The sequence below is a fragment of the Hyperoodon ampullatus genome, assembly GCF_949752795.1.
Source record: "Hyperoodon ampullatus genome assembly, chromosome: 1".
In the NCBI taxonomy this organism is placed as follows: domain Eukaryota; kingdom Metazoa; phylum Chordata; class Mammalia; order Artiodactyla; family Ziphiidae; genus Hyperoodon; species Hyperoodon ampullatus.
This window is the reverse complement of record NC_136914.1, coordinates 225427193-225450954: the sequence shown is the minus strand read 5'-3', so window position 1 is coordinate 225450954 and position 23762 is coordinate 225427193. Positions and strand designations below refer to the sequence as shown.

The following is a 23762-nucleotide window of genomic DNA, read 5'->3' as shown; positions in this document are numbered from 1 at the left end:
GATTTTTACAAAATATACTGACCATTAAATTAAAAAATATTTTAAGGCAGGAATTTTCATTTGAAATTAGCATAATCAGAAAATATATCAATAAAATCTTGTACCACTTTGTAGCAGAATTCATACTGTTCCTGAAAAAGAAAAACAAGAACACATTAAAATAATATGAAAAAAATTTTTGCCTAATTTAATTAGGAGAAACTTTAAAGAGAAGACATAAAAAAGTCTGACCAGTTATTGAAATGCTGTATATCCTACTGTGTATCAGCTTCTGTTATATAATTTAGTTTTTAGGCGCATGAACATTTCCAAATAAAGCTGTTTTTCTACATAGAAAATGTCAATGTTCAGTTTAACTTTAGCTTAGTGTATTTTGGACAGTCTGAGTGAGAGATCTTTAGTTTTCATATTTAAACTTAAAAACAACCACTTTTGAACTGAAAAAAAATGAGCATACTGAACATCAAACTTCATAGTGTAATGAAAATAATCTATAGAAGTTAAATAAGATAGAATATAGATTTTTAAGCCTAAATTTACACTGTAAAAGGGCATTGCTTTATATCAATTTTACTAGAATTTAAAAGAAAAATGTGTTGCCTATGTATAAGGCTGTTAACTTATTAGAACACTTGGACATCATCTGACTCCTGACCTCCCACTGGCTCTTTGAGCTGGTGAGACTAGAGCCAGGTGGTGGGTTAACAGGGGACCAGAAAGCGGGTTGTGTGACACGGCCCATTAATGGGCACTCAAAAGAGGAAATGAAAGAGATGGGGAAAATGGCCACGGCAGGGCTTTCTTAGTGAGCCTACTGTGCGTCTTGGAAAGCCACGCGTGCACAACGGTCAGCAGGCAGGTTCAAGTAACAACAGCTACCCTAAAAGGGTCTGGTTCCTTGCAGACCCTGGTCGTTTGCCGGCCCAGTGAACATGGGAGCTGGGGAAGCAGGGGGACCAAGGGCGGTTCCTCATCCCCCTCCCTCGTCTTTCCCAACACCTTGGGTTCAGCCTCTTCTCTAAATTCCCATTGAACAAAAATCTACAGGCTTTTGGCTTGGAAGAGGCCTGGCTGGCCGTTCTGGAGTCTCAGTCCAGCCATCATGGGAAGGAGCTGGGCTTTCCAGGGGAAGAAAAGATGAGGCAGAAAACTGCTGCCCTGAGGTTGCAGGGAAGTTGTCAGGAGAGCCAAGAATGGACGGTAGGGGTCCTCCCTTCCAGCTACTAAGACTCCCACCCGATCACCCAGCCCCCCCGGAAGGGAAAGGAAAGGAAAGTGCCTGAGTCGGGATCCAGTTAGCACAGAGAATGAGTGGGCCGGGCCGGGAGGGCAAGTGCTAAAAGAAGAAGCCTTGGGGAAAACGACGGGTTGTAACAGCCTTTAAAACTGACCTTGGCTGTTGCAGAACTATCACCGAATTTGGTGAAGAGGCATCTCTTCTGAAAACCAGAAAGTGTGTGTTTTCACCACGAAATGAAAGAGAATGTAAGAAGGAACTGTGCATTGCATGGACTCCTTAAGTAAGGCCCCTGGGCAGTGTCTGGAGGCTGAGTGAGATCCAGCCAAGGAAAAGAGTCCAAACGAACAGTGGAAGATAGATGACAAGAATCAGGACTGTACGCGTCAGTGCTGTTTTTGAACTTGGTGCATATTTAAATGTAGGTTGGAATCTGGAGGAACAGGTCACTTTGACGTAACGGTTGCTATCATCTGTGCCTCTGCCCAAGGGGTCTTGTCATCTGAAGTCATGGGTGTGCCCCTCCTCCCGTGTCCTGCCCGGGGGACAGACCCCAGCCAGACGCAAGGGAAGAAGGTGTCTGTAGAGCTTTACTGTGAGCTGACTGGAAGCTTTGGCTCTTTTTCTTGGAAACTTTACCTCCCTCCTTCCCCGTGGACTTGAACTCCTTCAATGAAACAGACATGAAATTCAACATGAGACCATTCTCCATTCCTCTGGAAACGCTTTCTTACCAGGGTTTGCACCATATGTGGCCTCTGAAGTCGTAAACTCTTCACAGCTTGGAATACGTCTAAAAGCCCCTCAGCTTTGACCCGTTCCAGAATGTTGCTCAGTGCTATGAAAGTCCCTGTGCGCCCAGCTCCAGCACTGCAGAGAAAACGTGCTGGATGAGATACTCAAACTCACCCACGGGCAGGAGAATCCCACAGCCTCCGCCAAGCCCTACATGTCAGTACTGGAATGATTGGAGCTTGGATTTTTTTTTTTTTTGGTACGGGCCTCTCACTGCTGTGGCCTCTCCCGTTGTGGAGCACAGGCTCTGGATGCGCAGGCTCAGTGGCCATGGCTCACGGGCCCAGCCGCTCCGTGGTATGTGGGATCTTCCTGGACCGGGGCACGAACCTGTGTCCCCTGCATCGGCAGGCGGACTCTCAACCACTGTGCCACCAGGGAAGCCCCGGAGCTTGGATTTTTAATAGTCACTGATAGGTAGCTTAGCTTTGGACTAAGCGTCAGCAAACATAAAATTCCTAAAACACTTGCCTAATTACAACATGAGTTGAATCAGGACCAGTTACAAGTTTTTAAGCTGGTGGAACCATTTCCCTTCTTCCTTGCGTAGACCAGACCTAATGGAGGCGGGCTTGGCTGGCCTCTTCCAGGGAGCCCTCTGGGGATGCACGGCTGCCCTCTGGGCCCTGGAATCCCACCTGTGGGCTGACTCTACGGCTGCTCTCCCTGCGTCTGCCTTTCACACGTGGGATGACCTTGTGGGTCTCCTTCACCTTTGCATCCCTGGTGCCCAACACGCGTTAAGCTCAGTCTGGGTTTGCGGAGGTGGAACAAGAAGGAACTCAAAACAACATCTACAAAGGCACCAGGGACTGGAAACCAACCGAGGCATGTGCTCCCCCTGCTGGCCAGGCCGGAAGTGCGCCAGGCGGGTCCCAGACAAGGAAAGAGGCCCAAACCCTCCAAGCTGGGTGTTATTTAGCTACAAGGCGAAGTGAGTCGGTGCCAATGGCAGTTGCAAAAAAAAAAGGGAGCCACACATGTAGACAAAGGAACAGAAGTGCAGCTTTGGAGGCAAATCAGCACCCCCAAGATTAAACTCCCCAAACGCAAGGAAGAGCTTTGCAAGGGTGGTCAAGGTCCCTGCCAGCAGGGGGGCCTGGCCCAGAAAAAAGGTGAGCTGGCACGTGTCTAGGTTCAGCCGGATTCACCCTCTACCCTCGTAATGCTGTCTTTCAAAGTCTTTGCTGGGGGCGCCCAGATGTGTCCAGGGGTTCCCCCAGTGTGTCCCTCTGCCCTTGGGCCTGACTCGGGAGCCGGGCTGAGAGGGAGGGCGTGGAGCGGCGGGCCCTCCGTTATGGACCCCGGCCTGGACATCCGTGAGAAGCTCAAGAAGAGCCTCCTGCTATGCTGGCTGGGCACACCAGCCAGAGTCAGATGGTCTTTCAAAACGAAGACGAGGGGTCTTCCCACATGCTGCGAAGCGGCTGGGCCCGTGAGCCATGGCTGCTGAGCCTGCGTGTCCAGAGCCTGTGCTCCGCAATGGGAGAGGCCACAACAGTGAGAGGCCCGCGTACCGAGAAAAAAAAAAGAAAAAAAAAGAAAGGAAAAAAAAAACGAAGACGACTCAAGGTCAGGGTTTGTCTGAGCGGTGCTTGGCAATTTTTTTTTTTTTTTGACAACTTAAAAAGCACAAAGAAATGTGTGTTTGAGGCATTTCATGACTCCTTCCGCCCAAAGGCTTCTGTGTGCTATGGTAAGATGACACCTATGCATCTGCGTTATGTGATGTGCTTAAGGTAGGATACCGTCCAGGCAAATGATGCTGCTGGGAGCAGCGAACTGGGCGTGGGGTCTGTGTCCGCCCCACCAGCAGGGCTGCCCGGGCTCCCAGGGGCCGCTCACCTGCAGTGCACAGTGATGGGGTGATCGCCTGTCTGCTGCTGCTGCTTCTGCACGGCCGCAATGAGGTCGATCATGCCTTTGCCCTCGGCGGGGATCCCGATCTCCGGCCAGCCGTGGAAGTGGAACTGTCGCACGACCCGGGTCTGTTCCTCCTGGCGGGCCGGGGGCTGCTGGGTGGGAAGGGTGCCTCAGTGCTGCCCCACCGCAGGCCCCCCTGCCCTCCCGGGAACTCGGGCCACGGTGTCTGGCGGCCAGCAGAGCTCCCATCTGGCTGGCCTCCCGTCAGGGTGTTTGTAGGCCATGGTCACCCTAAAGCAGAGGCCAGCAGTGCCTCCTTCTGGGTGGGGATCAGGACACTCAAGAGGATGCGCCCCCAAGTCCCCAGGGCCCACCAGACCCCTCTATGGGATCCTTGGCAGTTTTGTTTGAGCTAACAGGAATCATCCCTTTTTGTAAGAAGCCAGGACCCTACACGTCCCTTCAAGGCTGGAGATGAGCAGTTTCTGAGTCAAGTGGCCCTGGATCGTTCTGTGCCCCGTGTGGAGGAGAACAAGTCTTTGGGCAAAGCTGGGTTTCACTCTTCTGACCGCCTTGAGCTCAGAATCAAATCCCATAGGTGGGTCATCTTACCCACAGTTGACACACAGCGTCCCCATGCTTGCCACGGAGCAGTGCCCAAGACCCGGTGGGGAGGGGGGATGGCAGAGAGCCCCAGGGAGGCCTCTGTGGCGTCATCCATTCCTTCCTCCTGCTCTCGGCCACGGTCTTTGCTCCTGGGGAGCGGGTGGCGGCGGGACACCTCTCGGAGTTCGCCACTTTGCCCCACCACCCCCGTGCTCCAGCAAGGAGGCAGGGGACCACGGAGGTCAAATCTTATGGGAGATCGGCCACTTGATAACACAGCTTCCTACTGTCCTCACGGACCGTGGATACTAATCGAACGTGGGGCTCCGGAAAAGCCCGAAAGGGCAGGACATCCTGGCACAATGACAAGCAGAGACCCCGAGTGATGCCCACGAGAGATTAAAGGGCTTTGGCAACAATACCTGATTGAAAGTGACCAGGAAGTCTCGTATACTGATGGCTTCAGAAAGGGTATCGCTCTTTATCTCGATCGTTATTTCTCCATGAGTCACTGAGCCCTCTGTCGGCCAATACTGGCAGCATTTATCCTTGGGGGATAACACAGAAAGAATTTGCTGCTAGTGGTTTTGACGATCTGATGCAGAATCGCTCTCAAAGCATTTAACGTATTTCGCCTGACCAAGAAAACAACATATAAACACGAATATGAATGCTACCAGTGCCTGTTGACCAAGGGAACAGAGTCCAGAAACAGACGTGCATGTATTTGCAACTTTGATACAGAACAGAAGTGACATGACACAGAGGAGAGACTAGTCAGTAAATGGAGCTGGGAAATCAGTTCTCCATATGGGAAAAGGGAACTGGATCCCTGACTCACACCCTACCTGGGCTGATATGAATGCCCCAGCCCCTCCTGGAGTTGGGCAGCGTAGAACTTGCCCTACCATATATGGTAGCCTTGAACCTTAATAAAAAACAAACCAAGACAGGGTCAGACTTAACGTCAAAAACAAAACTGTGAAAGCCTTAGAAGAAGAAAATACCTTTTCATTTTGGGGTACAGATTTAACAAACAAGAGCCCCAAAGAGCAAACCAACCATGATACAGCAGGTTGCAACATCAGATTATAATAAAATTAACTCTGCATCATCCAAAAATATCAAGAGAATGAAAAGACAGACCATCAACTGGGATGAAATATTTGCAATACGTAAAACCAAGGGATCAGTACCAAGAATACGTAAAGAAATCCTATAAATCAATAAGAAAAGGGCAAACAACCCACTAAAAAAATGAGTGAAAGGCATGAACAGGCACTTTGCACAAGACAAAACATGTCCTCTATAAATATGCATAGTGACGCCTGACCTCACAGGGATCAGAGAGGTGCAAATCAAGGCCACGAAGAGATGAAATTTATACCTACTTAATTAACAAAAATGAGGATGTTAGACAACCCTAGGGATGTCGCTGAATGATATTCACCCACTGACCACTTTGGAAACCACAACCACTTTGGAAAGCCATCAGGAAACGTCTTGCAAATTCAAACTTTCACACACACTCTCCAATGCAGCATTTTGTCTCTTTGGAACCTACTATTCCTTGTGCATCAGGAGACACGCACAAGAAAGTACCCACAGCACTGTTTGTAAAACAGCAGAATGGAATCAACTCAAATGCCCATGACAGGAGAAGGGGCAAGTCAATGGATGCAGGATGTACAGTTTGTGTCGTGGAGTATAAGGAAATAATGATGAATGAGCCACAGTTATAGGCAGCAACATAGGAGAATATCAAATGCATAATTCTGAGTGGAAAAACCAACTCAACTTTTTTTTTTTTTTTTTTTTTTTGAGGTACACAGGCCTCTCTCTGTTGTGGCCTCTGCCATTGCGGAGCACAGGCTCCGGACGCGCAGGCTCAGCAGCCATGGCTCAAGGGCCCAGCCGCTCCGCGGCATGTGGGATCCTCCCAGACCTGGGCACGAACCCATGTCCCCTGCATCGGCAGGCGGACTCTCAACCACTGCGCCACCAGGGAAGCCCCAACTCAATTTTTGAATAACGTTCAAAAGCAGACAAAACTAAACAGTTGTTTCTTTAGGAATACACACACGTGATATAAAAAGATTTTTTAAAAAGCTAAGGACACATCTTCTAGGGTGGCTTTAATTGAAAAGATAATGATAAGTGTTGATGAGGATGGGGAGAAGATGGAACCTTGTGCATTGTTGGTTGGAATGCAAACGGGGCAGCTGCTTGGAAAGCAGTCTGGCAGTTCCTCCAGATGTTAAGTGATATGAGTTTGCAATATAGTCATGATATGGCCCAGCAATTACACCCCTAGGTGTCTACCTAAGAGAAATTAAAAGTTAACATTCATGTAAAAACGTGTCCATGAATGTTCAAAACATTATTCATAATAGCCCGAGTGAAAACAATGCAAATATCCGTCAACTAATGAATGAATAAACGAAATGTGGTATATTTATACAATAAAAAGTAAAAAAGAGCGAGGAACTGATTCACGGATGAACCCTGACAACATTTACGCTAAGTGAAGGAGCTCAATCACAAGACATGTATGATTCCACTTATATGAAATATCCAGAAGAGGCAAATCCACAGAGTCAGAAAGTAGATTTGTCGTTGCAGGGCCTCGGGGGAGGAAGTGGGTATAAGTGATTTTTTTGTGGATATGGGGTTTCTTTTTGGGGTGATGAAAATGATCTGGAATTAGTGATGTTGCACAACTCTGAATATACTAAAAACCACGGAATTCTACCCTTTAGAAAGATGAATTGTATGGTATGTGAATTATATCCTAACAAAACTATTTCTAAAAAGCAAAGAAATCAAAAAACACAAATTCAGGATAGTGGTTACCTCTTGGGAGAGCATCTGGATAAATGTACATTATTGGCAAAAGTTTGGTTTTTCAGCTGGATGGTGGGTTTGTGACTGTTTATTATGTTATTAAATAAAAACAAGAAGGCCGGGGCTTCTCTGGTGGTGCAGTGGTTGAGAGTCCGCCTGCCGATGCAGGGGACACGGGTTCGTGCCCTGGTCCGGGAAGATCCCACATGCCGCGGAGTGGCTGGGCCCGTGAGCCATGGCCGCTGAGCCTGCGCGTCCGGAGCCTGTGCTCCGCGACGGGAGAGGCCACAACAGTGAGAAGCCTGCGTACCGCAAAAAAACAAAAAAAACAAGAAGGCCATGCATGGATCTTTGGGAAAAAAGAAACGTTTAACTCATTCAATTTTACCAGAACTATATTAATTAGGTACATATATCAATACCTATGTCTTTCTGTTCCAAAAAAAAGTGAATAAATGTCTTTTTCTTCAACAGGTTGTGACCAAATTTGTATTTGTGGCAAACACAAGATGGCAGAATTTCAAGGCAGGTTAAATAAAATGTAGGCTAAGAATAAAGCCAGTGGGTAGGTACGACTAACTTGTGGTGGGCGTGGTGATGAAATAAACCCTTTTTCATTTCCAGCCTCTCTCCCTCCTCAGTAGCTGTGGCCTGGCCTCACAGACGACAGCAGGTGAGACATGCACAAGGGACAGGTAGTCACATCAGGTGGGCTGCACCTGGTGTGTGTTAACGGCCCCAGAGGTGGGCTGGGCGGTGGCCTGACCTGCTCTCTCTCCTGGACCTCGGTCAGCATCACGATCGTGTGGCACTTCCACTCCCAGACCATCCTCCAGAAGTCCTCCACCGTGTGCGCCAGGGGCCCCTGGGTGGCGATGAAGTAGTCCTTCTGCCGGTAGCCCTTCAAGTGGGAGCAGAGGTTAAAGTCCGACTTCCTTCCAACCCATTTCCACCGTGGGACGTGTGAGTGTAGGACAGCCCAGGGCTGGATGAGGGACAGTATTCTCCAGGCTTCCAGGGCCTGAGCCAAGCTCCAGCTGGCACACGCTCAGAAAACAGGTCAAGATGCCCAAGCTAGACAGCCCCCTTCAGCCCCAGGTCACCTCTGAATGGGTATAATGAACCCCTTGCTTGGGCTGGCTTTGATTCTAACATGTCTGTATGTGTCACAGCTAAGTTAGCATCGCAGTGGGGCAGCGAGCCTGGGCATGGAGTTGGAGGAAGTGGGTTCAAGTCCCAGGTCCTCTCCTCGGGCCCAAGTGACCCCTGGCACAGCATTCTCATCTGCAGACAAAAATCCTTGCACAGACTTGGCTGCTATGCCCTCTCCTGCCCATTCATCAGCTAACTCTGCTGTGCACTAAGCAGCCTAAGACTGGGCCTAAACACAATCATGCTGTCCACGCACAGCACATGCAAGAGAAAGCGTGTGCAAGCACTGATAGAGGGTGGTGTGCAACAGAGAGGTAAAAGGGAAGTCACTATGTATTAAAAGCAGAATGACGGGCTTCCCTGGTGGCACAGTGGTTAAGACTCCGCCTAATGCAGGGGACACAGGTTCGAGCCCTGGGCCGGGAAGATTCCACATGCCGCGGAGCAACTAAGCCCGTGCGCCACAACTACTGAGCCTGCGCTCTAGAGCCCGGGAGCCACAACTACTGAAGCCTGCGCGCCTAGAGCCCATGCTCTGCAACAAGAGAAGCCACCTCAGTGAGAAGCCTGCGCACCGCAACCAAGAGTAGCCCCAGCTCACCGCAACTAGAGAAAGCCCGCGTGCAGCAATGAAGACCCAACACAGCCAAAAATAAATAAATTAATTAATTAAATAAATTTTTAAAAAGCAGAATGGAAATATAGCAAATTATTTAGCAGCGCACCTACATCCTCTATTTCCAAAGTTCCTTATTCCTTTCCTTTAAGCAAGTGTCTGCTAATGAAATGGTTTGGATTTCTGTGGGCGTGTCCATCCTTTCTGATTGTGAAAGCAAGTCCATCAAGAGTCTCTGTGATTACAGATGAAGAGCGCATGCGTCCTCGCCAGGCGCGCAAGCAGGGCGGGGCCGCCGCACTTACGTCTATGAAGGACGCGTTGATGTAATCCGTGTACTCCTGGCCCCTTTTCATGGAGAGGATGACGCGGTTGAAGTCATCTGCAAAGCAGTGCGTCCCCTGGGTCAGAACCAACCCCATCCTGCCTTGCAAACGTGAACACGCTGCTAGGAGCTTCCGAGACATAAAACTTACGGATAAAATCACTAAAATAAGTCAACTCATCGGAAGGTTTACGTTCTAAAATAGGTTAGTTCAACTGGCCCAGGGAAGTTGTGTTTTATCGGGAAAGTTCTAAAGCAATCCACTTATCGTTCTCATTTGTCATAAACCGAGGTAATTCCTACCAAAATGTAAGCATTAAAGTAAATTTAAAGAGTAAAAGGAGTGTGGCCAGGCAGGCAAGCCGGGGTAGCCGGCCGGGGACATCACAGCCACAAAGACCCTAGGGTCTGAGGCTGAAGAGGACTTGCTCAGCCCACACACTGCCTGCCTGGGCAGGTCCACGTGAGATCCGCTCCTGCCCGAGCCTGAGTCCAGGCGGGGAGTTGGAGGGCACATCTGGGCGAGGCGCTCCTCTTCCCCTCAAGGCGGGCACCCTCCTCTTCCCCCCATGGTTCCTCTGATGCTCCTGCAGGCCCCCAGGCCCCGGGCAGCCCAGTGCCCGATGCCACCCTGCCCACGGTTCGCCCATCCCCAGGCCTCTTCCTGGAAGGTCTCAGCTGAGTTTGGTTCTGCTACACATCCTGGGCCAGGACCCCCACTCTGTGTACGGGGGGCTCCATGCCTCTGCCCAGGCTCGGGGGAGAACTGGATGACATGTAGGATCAGGAGGCACTGAGTCAGGCCAGAATCTCACCGCTTCCACGAAGTCCTCCCTCTCCTGTCTCCAAGCCCAGGTCACAAGCTGCCCGTCTGACACCCACAGGACTGTCTGGGTCACTCGTGCCTTCCCCACGCTTGACAGAGCTCCCAGAGGGCACTCTGCCCTTGACCCCTGGTTTACAGGGGTGGGTGGGCAATGACTTCTTAGCAACTGAAGCCAGAGGGTACCAGCCTGATCACGCCTGCCTCAAGGGTTTACCCTCCGCGGCCCGGGCTGCCTTACACGGGATGATCTGGATGACCCTGGCCTTCTTCATGTTGGCCGGTAGGTTGCCTGTCCTCATGTTCTCCTTCATGATCCGGACATTTGTCAATTTCTGCGGCCAAGAGGACACAGCCATGCAGTTAAAACCCGGACATTCCCGAGAGATCAGCCTTCTAACAGCTCTACCGTCAAGGGCACCTGCTCAGTGGAAATGCCTGTCTGCTTCCCCAGGCATTTCCTGAGTCTTGGGAAATAAAAGCGTATGCACGACACGCCCCCTGCACAGGTGGTTGCTAAGCTCTGAAAGGCCCCAGTATTCTTCCCTCGGAAGTCACGGGCAGGACGGCTCCCCTGATTTTTCTGGGGTCAATCAAGGGGGGAAGCAACTGAAAGCAGCTTCGTGTAAATGGTGGCCCTTAAGTCGGCACCTACCCGGAACTCCTCCTCCAGCCCGGCCTGGTCGAAGTGGGTGGTGGTGCCGTGCAGCGTCTGCAGGTGCTTCTCCAGGGAGGACACGTCCAGCTCGGTGTCCCCGTAGAGGTAGTACTCCAGTAAGGCTTGGTAGATGAACGTGTACTGCATCTGTGGGGAGACGCAGGTGGGCTCCAAGGGGGCCCTTCTCTCCTCTTTGTGTAAAGGGAAGGGGGGCTTGGGGGCAGAGTCAGATTAATGGCCATTTATAACGAGCATCTATGGCCTTGACCGTGTGACGGCGGGCATCACTGAGGACGTTCTCCCTGCCGGGCGCCACTCTGCGGGCACCACCCTGGGGAGAGGGCACACATCCTGGGGCGTCTGGCTTTGCTGTGCGAAGCTCACACCAGCACGGGCAGCTGGGCCCGAGGAGGGTATTACTCACGTCCGTCTGAACCATCTGAGGCCTCTGATTGCGGATTCTGGACACGAAGTCAAAGATGTCCACCTTCTGCTCGTTGTGCATCATGTCCATCATGGCATCGATCACTATGAAGGTGCCCGTCCGGCCCACGCCCGCGCTGGGGGAGAAAGAGAGACGCCAAGTCATGAGTCACATTTCCCCGAAATGAATGACAGGGCCTCGGAACACGCCTGCAGCCTGGAGGACGCCCCGCCCTCCGCAGAGACGTCCACTTCATCCCTGAACACAAACTTTCCTCGGTTAATAAAGAGCAATTCCACACGAGGCCACCAGAGGGCACCACAATCCTAGTGAAAAGACCTCAAATCTCTCCCTCTACCTGGAAATTGTGTCCTAAGCCACGGGTGAGCTCTACAGGTAATTTTTCCTCTATTACCAAATGTCGTCTTCTCCTTATCACTTGTGTAATTGGATTTTTTATTGTCATGCTTGATGTGGCTTTTCCAGGCTCTTCATAAGAATGGAGAACCCCAGGCCAGGTCTGCTGGCCCTGGAGCCGAGGTCATGCAAATGGGGGCTCTGTCTGGGATCCGAGCCCTCACCTCCGGGCTGGCTGGGGCCAGCTGGTCCTTAGGGGCTCCACTGAGAGGTCTCCCGCCTCAGGAAGCTGCCCGATTCCATTCCTGGGTTCGGGTTTCCTTCCCTCCCAGCACTCTCTCCACAGCAGTCTCCCCACCGCCACCCCACCTGTCTCATCTAGACGCCCACCAGCCAGTGCAGGCCATCCGCATGTGTCTCCCCAACACCCAGGGCTCAGGGGGCACACAAATGGACTCAGCCAACATCCGCTGGATGAATAAACCCCTAATGGCCCAGACTCATATGTGCAGCATCGACCACAACTGCACGTGGCAGCCCAGGGTGTCTGTCGGGTTAGTTGGCTGAACGGGGCTTTCCCCCTCTGGCCCCTGCAGCCCAGGTGATCTTTTAAACGAAAAGGCTCACAACTTAATGAATGAAGTCCCCCACCCTGTTCCTCTTTCTGGGGGGAGGGTGGTACCGCTCTTTCCGGACCATTAGTCTCCAGAACGGCGCTAGGACAGACAGTGAAGGCCTTCGCCCTCGGAAGGACTCCCCGCTCATCACACTGAGGGGAGGGGAGGCAGAGAGACAGGAGAGGCCCCTTCGGGAGCCTTGGTTCTTTACAAACTCGAAGTAAGAGGAAATCATCAGGTGCAGAGCCAGTTAAAGGCGCCCCACCCAACAGGTCAGTGGTAAGGCCAGGAAATAGCGGACTCGAGGCTGCGAGAGCCCAGGAGGCCCAGGTGCACGCGGGGCAGAGGGCGGGGAGCACCTGGGAGCAGGGACAGGGACCAGGCCGGTTCCAAGAGGAAAAGCCCCGGGCCGGGCGCTCTTTCCCTCCTGGGCCCTGGATGCTGGCGCAGAGCTCACAGCCCTAGCTAGAGACCCTCCTGCTGTTTGTACAGGGACCGCGGGCAGGCAGTGGGTTCTTTTTAAGGGATTAAGGGGGAGACGGTGAGGGTGAGTGTGGGAGAGAGAAGGAAATCGCGAAACCTCCCACCCCCGGGCGATGCACGTTCTGGAGCCCCAGGAGACCCCATGAGAAGATGAACTTGGAGGAATGAGGAGGTCTAGTCCGCTCCCCCCGAGACTGGAGGCTGCCAGCCCACGGGAGCCTCCTCCCTGTTCCAAGGGGGGCTCCGGCTGGCCTGAACTCCTGGTGGGAACTGCTGTCACCACGTGACCCGCTGCCAGGCAGCTGCCAGGCAGCACCCAGACCACCCAACTGCCTGCAGGGGAACTCAGCTCTGCGGGAAAGCAGACCCAGAGAGGGCTTCCCTTCCACGCACACAAAAACGCGCTGGCAAAGCAGAGCACAGAGCAGCAGGGAGGGCCCGGAGCTGCATCGGCGGCACGGAAATAAAGCATTACCCCCAGAGACGACTTCTGCGTTCAATGGCAAAGGCTGAGATTCACAGCCACAGGGGAACCAAGGATGGAAACCAAGATAAAGGGCAAACGCACCTGCCCGGGGCACCTGTGGTAGGGGCGGGGTGAGCAGGGGAGGGTCGCACACTGAGTTTTCACACGCACGCACGGTGGATCCAGAGGCCTCAGAAGAGAACGGCACTGAACGGCTGCCTGCAGCCGCCCCTGATGCCACACAGAGGCTGCCAGAGCACAGCCGGTGGCCTCCTGCAGCTGACGGGAACTGAGCACACAGCTCCCTGCCAGCCGCTTCTCCAGCGGGGGGCCCTTCAAACTCTCCGCCCGATGACAAGCTGCCGGCGTCGTCGACCCCACTGACTCGGCTACGCGGGCCCGCATCTCTGCGGGGTTTCTCAGAAATCCCCGTGCAGGAACCCAGGCCTGTGGCCCGGCTGTCCAGGCTTGAAGAGGAAGGGCCCTGCTCACTGGGTGTCACGCCGACTGGACACTGGGTTTCCAGCTGTTAAAGACAGGGTCGTTCTGAGTATCACAGCCCTGCCAGGGGCAAAAGGCACCTGCATCCAGTGACACAGGTGCTCCAAACCTGCCACACAGGTGCTCAGCAGAAGCGGCACGCAGACTCTGGCTTCCAGGACGTCTGAGAACAGGGCTGCCCCCTTGAGGGGGCCGAGCTGGGCTAGACCACGTCCCACCCCCTCCAGTGCAGCTGCTGGGAGGAGCGTGCAGGGCCAGGTAACGGGACTCTTACAGGTGTCACCTCACCTGATGTATAGCTGCTCAGCTCCCAGGTGCAGATCCAGGATTCCATCCCCGGCCAGGACGCCAGGCGCTCCCCACCCCCAGCGACCCCCAAACCTCCCAGCCTGGGCAATGAGGGGCACAGCAGAAGCCGCTGGGCTGGGGCAGAGAAGGGATCTGGCCAGCACCTTCGGGTTCTGGCCGTGCATCCACCAAAGAATGAGGAGCCTGGCTGGAAGACGTTCTCATCTTTGCGCCTTTGTCTTAAAAAACAAAACACGCACGCGCCAGCCGGCCACCCAGAAGTCCAAGGCCTTTTCATGACCATGATTTTCGTGTTCGAAGCCGAACTGGCATTTAGTCATGAGCTACAGAGGGGGTGGACTTGAGCCCTGACTCTATGGCTTGGGGAGCCCAGAGCAAATAAGAGCTCAGCGTGAGAACCACCAGAGGATGTCCCGGTATGCAGAGGCGGAGGGGAACATGTTCTGGGAAAAGCCATCATTTCAAAACCTGCTCTTCCATCACCTTAGTTGCTGCGGCTGTAACCACAGCCGCAGCAACTTACATGCGTGCAGTGCTCAGCATCCTGCAAAGCCCACTCCCAGAGGTGAGTCCCAGCCCCTCCGAGGCTGTCCTCCCCATGACAGACGCGGAAACCTCTGCTGAGAGAGGTCAGGTGGACCCCCTATAGACGCGCGGTTTCCATCTCCGTTCCTTGAGGTGACCTGAGGGTCCCCGGGGGGTGAATGGCAGAGTTCCATCCCCACCATCAACCTGGGCCTCTCGGCTCTTGTGTGGATCCGACATTAGGCTTTCTCCCCCGGTGGCATTGAGGAAAGGGCTCTGCCGCCCCGGATGGGGAACATCCCTCCGGCTCTTGCCCTGAGGGATTCTCTGAGCTGCACCCGGTATCTGGGAGGTGCTTTCACATCGCCCCTGCTGCCTCTCTGCCCACCCGGCTATCCGTCCCCTGGTGATTTTCCCACGAGGGCCTGAGTCCTCCCTAGAGGGCCCTCCCCGTGGCCCCTGCCCCGCACGTACCTACAGTGGACCACTATGGGCCCGGCGTGCGTGGGGTTGAGTGTCCTCACTTTTTTCAGGAACTTGAGCATCCCGATGGGGGTGAAAGGCACTCCGAAGTCGGGCCAGCTGGTGAAGTGCAGCTGGCAGACAAGCCGAGGGGCTTTGCAGCCGTCGGGGAGCTGCTGCGGGGAAACACGGAGATGTGAGCAGGTGGGGCGGCCCCTAGGCTTCCCCACCATCACGCTCTGAGAATGCTTGCTTGGGTTCCCCCTCTGCCATCCAGCTGTGTGCAGCCATGGGTGCAGGGAGGGACCCATCAGTGAAGGCTGGACGCCCCAGAGTGAGAGACCCTGATCCTTACTGCCGGCTCTGGACACAGCACCATGGCAGCAGGGGCGGCAGAGCAGGACCCACGGTCACCTGTCCCAGGACCAGGCCAGGCCCCAGGCAGCCAGACACATCCCTACAGACGGTCCTAGGGCTCATGGACCCCGCTGGGAAGCAGGGTGGCTGCATCCCGGTGTGCCTAACTTTTATGCCCGTGTAACTACCAACAGCATAAGCTTTCACTCTCATAAGCATCTTAATTTTCGGGGAAAAGTTGTGGTTGGCCTACCCTCGGGAGACCCCTCCACCCCCTGCCTCAAAGCCTCTCTCAAATTTTATGACCCAGAACACAGGTTTGATTGTCTGCCCAAAGCCACAGAAAGTTATACGGTGTATTAGGAAGGTGTGTGTGTGTGTGTGTGTGTGTGTGTGTGTGTGTGTGTGTGTGCGCGCGCGCGCGCGCGCGCGCGGGCGCTTTGGGGAGGCAGGCAGGCTAGGGATAGTAAGAACGATAAAGCTCATCCTCTTTCCTTTTTTGCTGTGGTTTCTCGGAACCTCAGACTCATATTTTGTAATCTGTCTACACCCCTCACTCCACCTTCGATTCCTGATGACATGACCTTCTGTCTTTTCTGGGTTTTTTTAATCTCTTAAACCTCTACTTCATTTGCCTTGCATACAGGTATCTTTATTGAAGACTGCCTTAAATCCTTTCTGGGAAGGAGGATTAGCAGGAAATCAGTGGGAAAACTAATGAGGTGTTTCAGACATAATTTTGAAACTGCTAAAAAAAACTCACCTCACCATTCCAGTGTGTGAAATGACACTGTGTCACTGAGTGCGGATGCCCATAACCCTCCCACTGACTCGACTTCCTCCACCCAGAAAGGTCCCTGGGAGCCAGGAGCATCTGGCACTGACTCAAGGCCCACGTGCACCTGTCTGCCATCTGCCCTGTAGACTCACGGCCTGGGCCCACTAACGACCGTCCCACATCCCCGCCCGGCACTTCCTCGAGCCTCATCCTCCACTCGTGAGAGCCGCGGGCAAAGCGCTTCCTATTATAAACGTAGACGGGTATTTACTCCCTACCCTGTTTCTCCAGAAAAGTCCAGGATGTAAGGTACTTACGGACTGAATGCAGAACTTCCGGATGGTGTAGTCCACCAGGACCACGCAGTCCTCCACACACACCCGGACGCTTCCGTAGGTCCAGCAGCCCTGGTCCGGCCAGTACTGATGGCACTTCTCCTGCATGGAACAATTGAACAGAAACAATAGCTCTGTGGGGACCTCTGAGCACCTCGTTGCCCCCTCCCTGGCCATGGCCACAAGACCTCACACACACCAGCTTCCCGTGAAATAGTCCTCAGCTGGGGAACTGTGTTTCCATCTTATCAATGGGGAAACTGAGGCCACACAGCTGGTGAACGGCAGGGCTGAGACCAGGATCGGACCATTTCCAGTTCATGTCTCATTCACTCATCCACTCGCTAACCCCACACATCGAACGAACCGTCGGGCTGAGTTGCTCCCTGCAGAGCCGGGGACCAGAGCAGAAGTGGCCTCACCTGGGAGGGGCTGCTCTAAGCCCCGGAGGACCACGTGCTCCCCAAGCACTGCCCGTCGGATTCAGCGGTCGTTTTTCCTGCCCGGCACTACGGACAAACTAAATTTGCATCCCACCCGTCCTCCGTGGGAGAGTCACAAGCCTGCGGTCAGCTGAACGTTCCTAAGTTTTTTCCAGCCGGGAGGAGGCCGATGTGGGAATTTGCAGAGCGGGCGCGTGGTCACAGAGAGGCCCTTCCTTTGCCTTCCCTCCCCCAGAACTACCAAAGGGCCACACGAGAGGGTGGGGATGGGGCCTCCAGCCCCTGATCCCAGGTTGTCCTCCTACAAGGAGGACCTGAAGGCATGAGGCCCGCCTAAGGGGGAGACACCGGCTCCACAGCCACGGGAGAGGCCCTGGGGTCAGCAAGCCGTTTACCCTGGAAACTGCCCACAGGGCACAGCTGTCGAGTCACGAGGGATTAATAATCTTATAAAACAAGCATCAGCTGGTATTCACCAGTGCCCAGAGCTTGTGTGGTGACACCCACCAGACAACTTCCCCTCCACGGCCTGGGCCCGGGTGACTCGGAAGGGACCCCGAGGAGAAACCAAGCCCTGAAGGTCCTGGTTCGGGACAGTCTTGGCCTCCTAGGGACCCTCCAGAGATTCTCACTTTGACAAACTCTCACTCGGGGACCCGAGGGCTGTTTCTCAGGCCCCCAGAGCGCGCAGTGTGTGCACTGTTTCCATGCCCTCAGCCTCCCGTCTACATGGCTCCCGTCTACATGGCTCCCGTCTACATGGCTCTCATCTACATGGCGGGCTCCCGTCTACATGGCGGGCTCCCGTCTACACGGCGGGCACCGTCCCTCCCTCCCATCAGATCATGAGATGGCAGAGCAGGTACATTTCGCAACATCAAGTCAGGATGTTGAAGCCAGGGAGACGACAACAGAAGTGTAAGCAATTAAGAAAAAGGGAACTGTATTGAGAAATGATTTCATCTGAAACGGTGAAAATCAAGACACAGAAGCAGGCCGGCTCTGAGTCACGGAGACAGAAAAATGCAGTAGGATCTTTCTGCAGAGAAAGATGGAGGGAAAATGTCAAGTAACGTAGCAACAGCATCACTGATGGGGGAGCCGGGGGCGTCTTCTGAGTCCCGCCGCTTCTGCACTGGTCTCCTTGTGTCTCGTGTTTATAAACGAGCCCCCAGAAGCCTGGTCCCAGGGGACAGCTGGTCCCAGGGGACACGGGGCTCCAGGTCAGCCTCCTCTTCTAGGGCGAGGTCCTGCCGCAGCACCCGCCCAGAGCGTGGGGACACCTCCCACGCAGCCGCCCTGCCCCCCCGGGGGCCGTGTCCCTGCCCGGGAACCCCCTGCTTCCCCCCCTTTCCGGTGAGACAGGAAGGCCAGGGCAAGATTCATACAGAGAAGGCTGGCCCTCCGCAGCCCTGTCCCAGCTCCCTGGAAAACAAAAGAAAACCCCTCTCCTCTCCGCGACCCGAAAGTGTGGGTGGAGCCTCTTCCGGTGCTTTTTTGGGCGGAACAAATTAGTGATGGTGGCAGCCCCTAGGGCTGCCCCGCCTGCCGCCTGGCCTCCCCACCCCTGCCCCAGCTGAGCTCCCCACGGCCTGTCACTTCCATCTCAACGGGCAGCCCCGGCCCCAGCCAAGCTGCCTGGGCTTCGCTGGAGACAGGCCAGCCAGCCCCAGGCCAGCGCGGGGTCAGGGGAATCAGTGCCTCTGGGCCCGTGCCTGACCGAGTGCCAGGACGCGCAGACTCTGGGAAGAGGCCAGCAGGACGGACGTCTCCCTCCAGGCTGGGTCTTCTCTTGGCCTGCTCGCGCCCACCCTCGTGCTGGCCCTCACGCTGGAATCTGCGAGAACAGTCTCCCTGCCACTAGCGTCCGTCCCTCCGGCTCCCAAGTCTTTCCTTCTGGAGAGAGAGCGAGAGCTCACTTCCTAAAGCACAGGCCCCTGCTTACCGCTGAGAAACCCGCCGAGGCCCTCCACGGCCCACCCGTCTCAGCCCGACGTTCAAGCCCCAAGCCCCGGTTCCCTGATGCATTTGTAGCCGCTCTGTCCCCGCGGGGGCGTCCTGGTTCTGGGTCCAGCAGATTTGCTCCCGGCCTCGTGAACACACCTCCCCACCCCGGTGCCTCTCTCCAGCTGCATCCGATGCAATCCCTCCCCGCACCAGCCCAGTCTTGGAGACCCAGCGACACCATCACCCCCTAAACGAGCCCTCCTGCCCCGGTCCTGGCCCAGGACCCACGGGGGGCCGCCCCTCCTCCCCTCCACACCTCCAGAGCCACAATCATGCTGTGTTCCGGGTTATCCTACAGGGGTCTGTGTCCCTTTGGCTAAAAAGTGAGTGACTCCCAGGCATGAGAATGCCCTGGCGTCTCTGCACCCTCAGCCTGGCCTTGCCTTCTGGGTGGCCCGTCCCTCCCGGGCCACCACTGTCCTCGTTACTCTCCTCTATATTTTCTGTCACCTCCTGACATAATCTACATTCACATGCTCTCCGCTTGGCGCCAGCCCCCATCAGTGGATAGAAATTGCATGACGGGTCTGCCGGGTGGCTGACTGCATGCACCCCACCTGGGGCAGCCCTGTCCAGGAGACAGAGGCCAACGTGTACCTGTCCCCATAGGAAATGAACCAGCTTAACCTAGAGATCTCAAGTTCTTATAATGTACATGCATTACATAATTAGCATAATTAGAAACAGCTAATTAAACACACTGACATGACAAATCAATATTACTTCAATACGCCTTGTTCTTTCAGATGCATTTCTCTGGTCTGAATAATAAGCGGGAAATCATTTTTTTATGGTCTGAGGCTCAACACATTACATGTCCAATATACTAAAAATCTCTCTATTAAAATCCATGGCTCCCACCGTGGAGCAGCCTACCAGGGACGACCCTCAGCTGCAAGAAGAAAATTCTGCATCATTTTTATATCATAGTCTAGGACAGTGAGATCCTTGGAACACAGAGAATTTATTTCAAAATAAAAATGCTGTGAGCCACTGGGTGTTTTTGCTCTTCTGCAGTGATAAGCGGCTGGGGGGACGGGGGGAGAGAAAGGAAAAGGAAGTGGTAAGCATAGCCCCAGCTAAGCAGCGGAGAAGAAAGTGCTGGTGACTCAGAGGCTGGGCTTACCTCCTTTCTTTCTTTCAGGTTGGTCAACATGACGATGGTTGCAGACTTCTGTTCCCAGATCATTCTCCAGAAGTCATTCACTGTCTCCTGTTTAGGGCCTGGGGGTAGAGGATGGTCCCGAAGTCAGACAGAGAGGTCGCTGCGAGCCCCAGGCCTGTCGCCCTGGCCTTCAGGCCCCGGGACGGCTGCTCCCCACCTGCCCTGAGGAAGGGGGTGATGGGCCTGCTGGTCCATTTCACACCCTACAGAGTCCCAGAGCCGGAGTAGGTGGCAGCCTCCCCATTCTGTCCTGCCACTCCCCCCGATATCCCACTGGGGCTGGGAAATCCTCAGGAGCTAAGTAAGACCCAGTTGGGTGATTATCTTCACGGGCCTAAAGGCTATTCAAATGGGAGCTGGGTTTCAAGCTGCCTGTCAAAGTGGTTTGTGGCCACTGGGGTGCTTGTGAAAGCCTCAGAATATGACCCTCCATCCAGAACTGCTGAAGTAGAGTGTGTGTGTGTGTGTGTGTGTGTGTGTGTGTGTGTGTGTGTGAGAGAGAGAGAGAGAGAGAGAGAGAGAGAGAGAGAGAGACACTGCAGGCTGACTGACCCGCGCGCCACGTCTAACCCCCCTTCCTCTGAAAACATCTCATCTTCTGGCTGCCCTGACAGCCAGTAATGCTGTCCAGTGAGATGTGGGCTGAAGCCCCTGGGGAGGGGATCTGAACAAAAGATAAAGTGTCCCTGGAAGAAAGTCCTATGCCCATTGCCCTCTTTCCTGCCTGATTAGGGACACAGTGCCTCGAGGTGCAGAAGCCGTTTTGTGATCCTGAGGATGACACTATGGAGGGTGGAGAGGTATAAAAGAGGCCCCTCCCCCCTGAGCTGCCGCCCCAGCCCTGGGCTGCTTCCCCTGGATGTCTGCTTATAAGAACGAAAAAGACATTTCTATTGGTGTCAGCTAGTGTTTGTCAGGTTTTCTGACATTTAAAGCTGGGCCTATTCTGTGGGCGTATGTGTATCTCCCTATTTTTCAGGGAATGTGCATTTAAGATTTTGATCTACACTGAATTTTGGGCCCCACAGCTCTAAAGGGTCTTGCTGAGTGAGGATGTCTAGGAAACCTAGTTTTAGCTCCAGTGACACCCAACCGCACCAGTACTGGCTCCTGGGGATGACAACCCCTGGGAAGGTGGACGAGATGCTGGATTGAAAGTAATCCCCAAACCCGACAACTGGGAAGCCACATAGAGCTTAGCCAGCCGAGGGAGATTCAAGGTTTTCTGACGCAAGTATCGACATGCTGAAATGGCAACCCAGACCACTGGGTGTTTGGGTTTAAATCATGCAGGTGTGGAAACAGATCATGTGTCTGTCTGCACATACACATCGTGTGGCTGCACATCTAACATGCCTGTTGTATGACAGACGCCCCCAAACGCTCCATGTCTGTCTGCCCTGACCACAGAGGGGGGGCATATGTTCTCAGAGGTTCCAACGCTTCTGCTCTTTTGAAGCCCTGTTCCTGGGAGGAGTTTCATCACCTCACAGTATAACGCTTCTCAAACTCTACTGAGCAGAATGACCTGGGAACGCTGGCCAAAATGCAAATTCAGGGACAGCAGCAGGTTGGGGGTGGGGCCTGAGCTGCTGCATTTCTGGCCAGCTCCCAGGGGATGGGACACTCCTGGCCAGTGAAGCAGACACAGCGAGTGGCAAGGCTGTGTGAGATTCATGACAGCTTTGAATTCTGTGCTTCGGGAAAGGCTACACAGACTCTGATCAGCTATATAAACGTAGCAGCACACACACGTACAGAAAGCCGACATAAACCCTCAGGATGGTTGGTACCGGATAAAGAAGCAATCGCCTTCCATGTAATTTTACCAAAATCATGTTCAGAAAGTAACTTAACAAAAAGCTTACCTTGAGCTGCTATGAATTTATTCTTCTCTTTATAACCCTAGAAAAATAAAATCAGATTAATAATTTTTCAAAATTATCATTGTGGAAGGATTTTGTTGTTGTTGTTAGGAAAGTAACACGTATCCATCATGAAGAATTTGGAAAACACAGAAAAGTACGAAGAAAACTCACCAGGAATTCCAGAAATAACATATTATTTTTGTATATCCCTCTCCAGTATTTTTTCTGTGAATACCTTCCCAGACACACACACAAGCAGAAACACAGACACACATGTATATATATATATATTTTTTAAATTGGTTAATATGTACACATTCTCTTATATTGAATTTTTATAATAATTTAAAATTTCTATTAAATGATCTTTTAAGGTTCAACTAAAATGGATTCTTAATAATCCATTGTGTATGATTTTACTACAATTTATTTAACTAGTCCCCTCTGTTCTGTTTGGTCAGTGATATAAATAATGCTGTAATGGACATCCTTAGGGCTTATCTGCATCTTAAAAACAAATCCCCGACACAGGTGCTAATTCAAAAGGCCCAGCACTTTCATGCTCTCTGTGCTGTGACCAGTGTGGCCACTGTGCTCAGGAAAGTTGTGACAATTTACATCTGTGGCCCCAGAGAAGAAAGTGCCCAATGGTCATGATTCACACTCAACCCCCAATGGTCCAGGCGTGAGTGTCATGCTGGGTGGGGGGCTGGGTGTACTTACATCTATGTATGAAGCATTGATGTAGTCTGAACATGGGGTTCCATCCCCCTGGCTTAAAATTACCCTGGAATGGTCATCTGCAAAAAAACCCAACACAAAAACCATGACATTAGGACAAGGGAATCACATGCACAGTATTACACACTACAAAGGACATAAGCATGGTGATCACGGGACAGAAGGGACATTCTTCTTAAACATTCCCACGAGATCCTCAGTGCCCTGAGGTCGGGGAAGCACCTGCTGTACCTCAGCACCGAGGACAAGCCAGGCCCCAAACAGGAGCTCAGTACAACCTGTGGGATGATGACAGGTAAGGATTTCAGGGTCCAGGAGTCGGTCTGCTGAACCATCACGTAGACACAGCAGAACGTGCGGGACCCCTACAGTGTAATGGCAATATTCTCTGGACCCCAAATCAGGCCCCAGTACTGACCAGTGTGGGTACCCTCAGGACCACTTCCGGGGTCCAGTCTCCCAGGCTTTCCAGGAGGAGCACAACTCTGCCTCTGGACACATGGACACCGGGCTCTGGGGTTTGGGACTCCAGACCCCAGTCCTCATGCTCAGGTCTGCCCCAGAGCAGGAAGGTAAGCCAGACTCACACGGACTGACTGGAAGATTCTGGCCTGTGGTACAAGCGGTTTTCCAGTGTGGGAGGGCCGACCAGGGAGGGCTGTGGGGTGTGTGTGTGTGTGTGTGTGTGTGTGTGTGTGGTGTGTACTTGTGGGGTGTATAGTGGTGCGTCTTGTCTACAGTGTGTGGAATGTGTGTTGTATTTATGTGAGTGTGGTGTATATGTGTGTTTGTGGTGTGTATGTATATGCTTGTGGTATGTATTTGTGTGTACACACAAGTGGAAGAGTTTTCAACCAGGGCCCTATGTGACCTACATGGGTCCACATCACTTCTGCCTTCATGGGCCCCTTTCTCCAAAAAAAAAAATTACACATTTTACTTTACAACTGTATTAGTAGTTGGTATAAAGATGAATGTGAGGGACTTCCCTGGTGTCGCAGTGGT

At 53.2% G+C, this 23762-nt stretch overlaps 1 protein-coding gene across 1 annotated transcript in view; it reads right to left on the bottom strand.

Moving 5' to 3' along the window:
* Positions 1-18: 18 nt before the first annotated feature.
* PTPRE (protein tyrosine phosphatase receptor type E) overlaps positions 19-23762 on the bottom strand; it is a gene marked incomplete at its 5' end in the record, with an annotated part of 165975 nt that continues 142231 nt past the window's right edge. The window contains 14 exons of the mRNA XM_079702914.1: positions 19-131; positions 1972-2107; positions 3878-4044; positions 4924-5049; positions 8112-8246; positions 9419-9495; positions 10503-10596; positions 10917-11066; positions 11344-11479; positions 15076-15239; positions 16516-16635; positions 20110-20207; positions 22017-22053; positions 22740-22816. Of these exons, the coding sequence (XP_079559040.1) occupies positions 57-131; positions 1972-2107; positions 3878-4044; positions 4924-5049; positions 8112-8246; positions 9419-9495; positions 10503-10596; positions 10917-11066; positions 11344-11479; positions 15076-15239; positions 16516-16635; positions 20110-20207; positions 22017-22053; positions 22740-22816 (1592 nt within the window). The 3' untranslated portion in view covers positions 19-56. The remainder of the gene's footprint in view (positions 132-1971; positions 2108-3877; positions 4045-4923; positions 5050-8111; positions 8247-9418; positions 9496-10502; positions 10597-10916; positions 11067-11343; positions 11480-15075; positions 15240-16515; positions 16636-20109; positions 20208-22016; positions 22054-22739; positions 22817-23762) is intronic.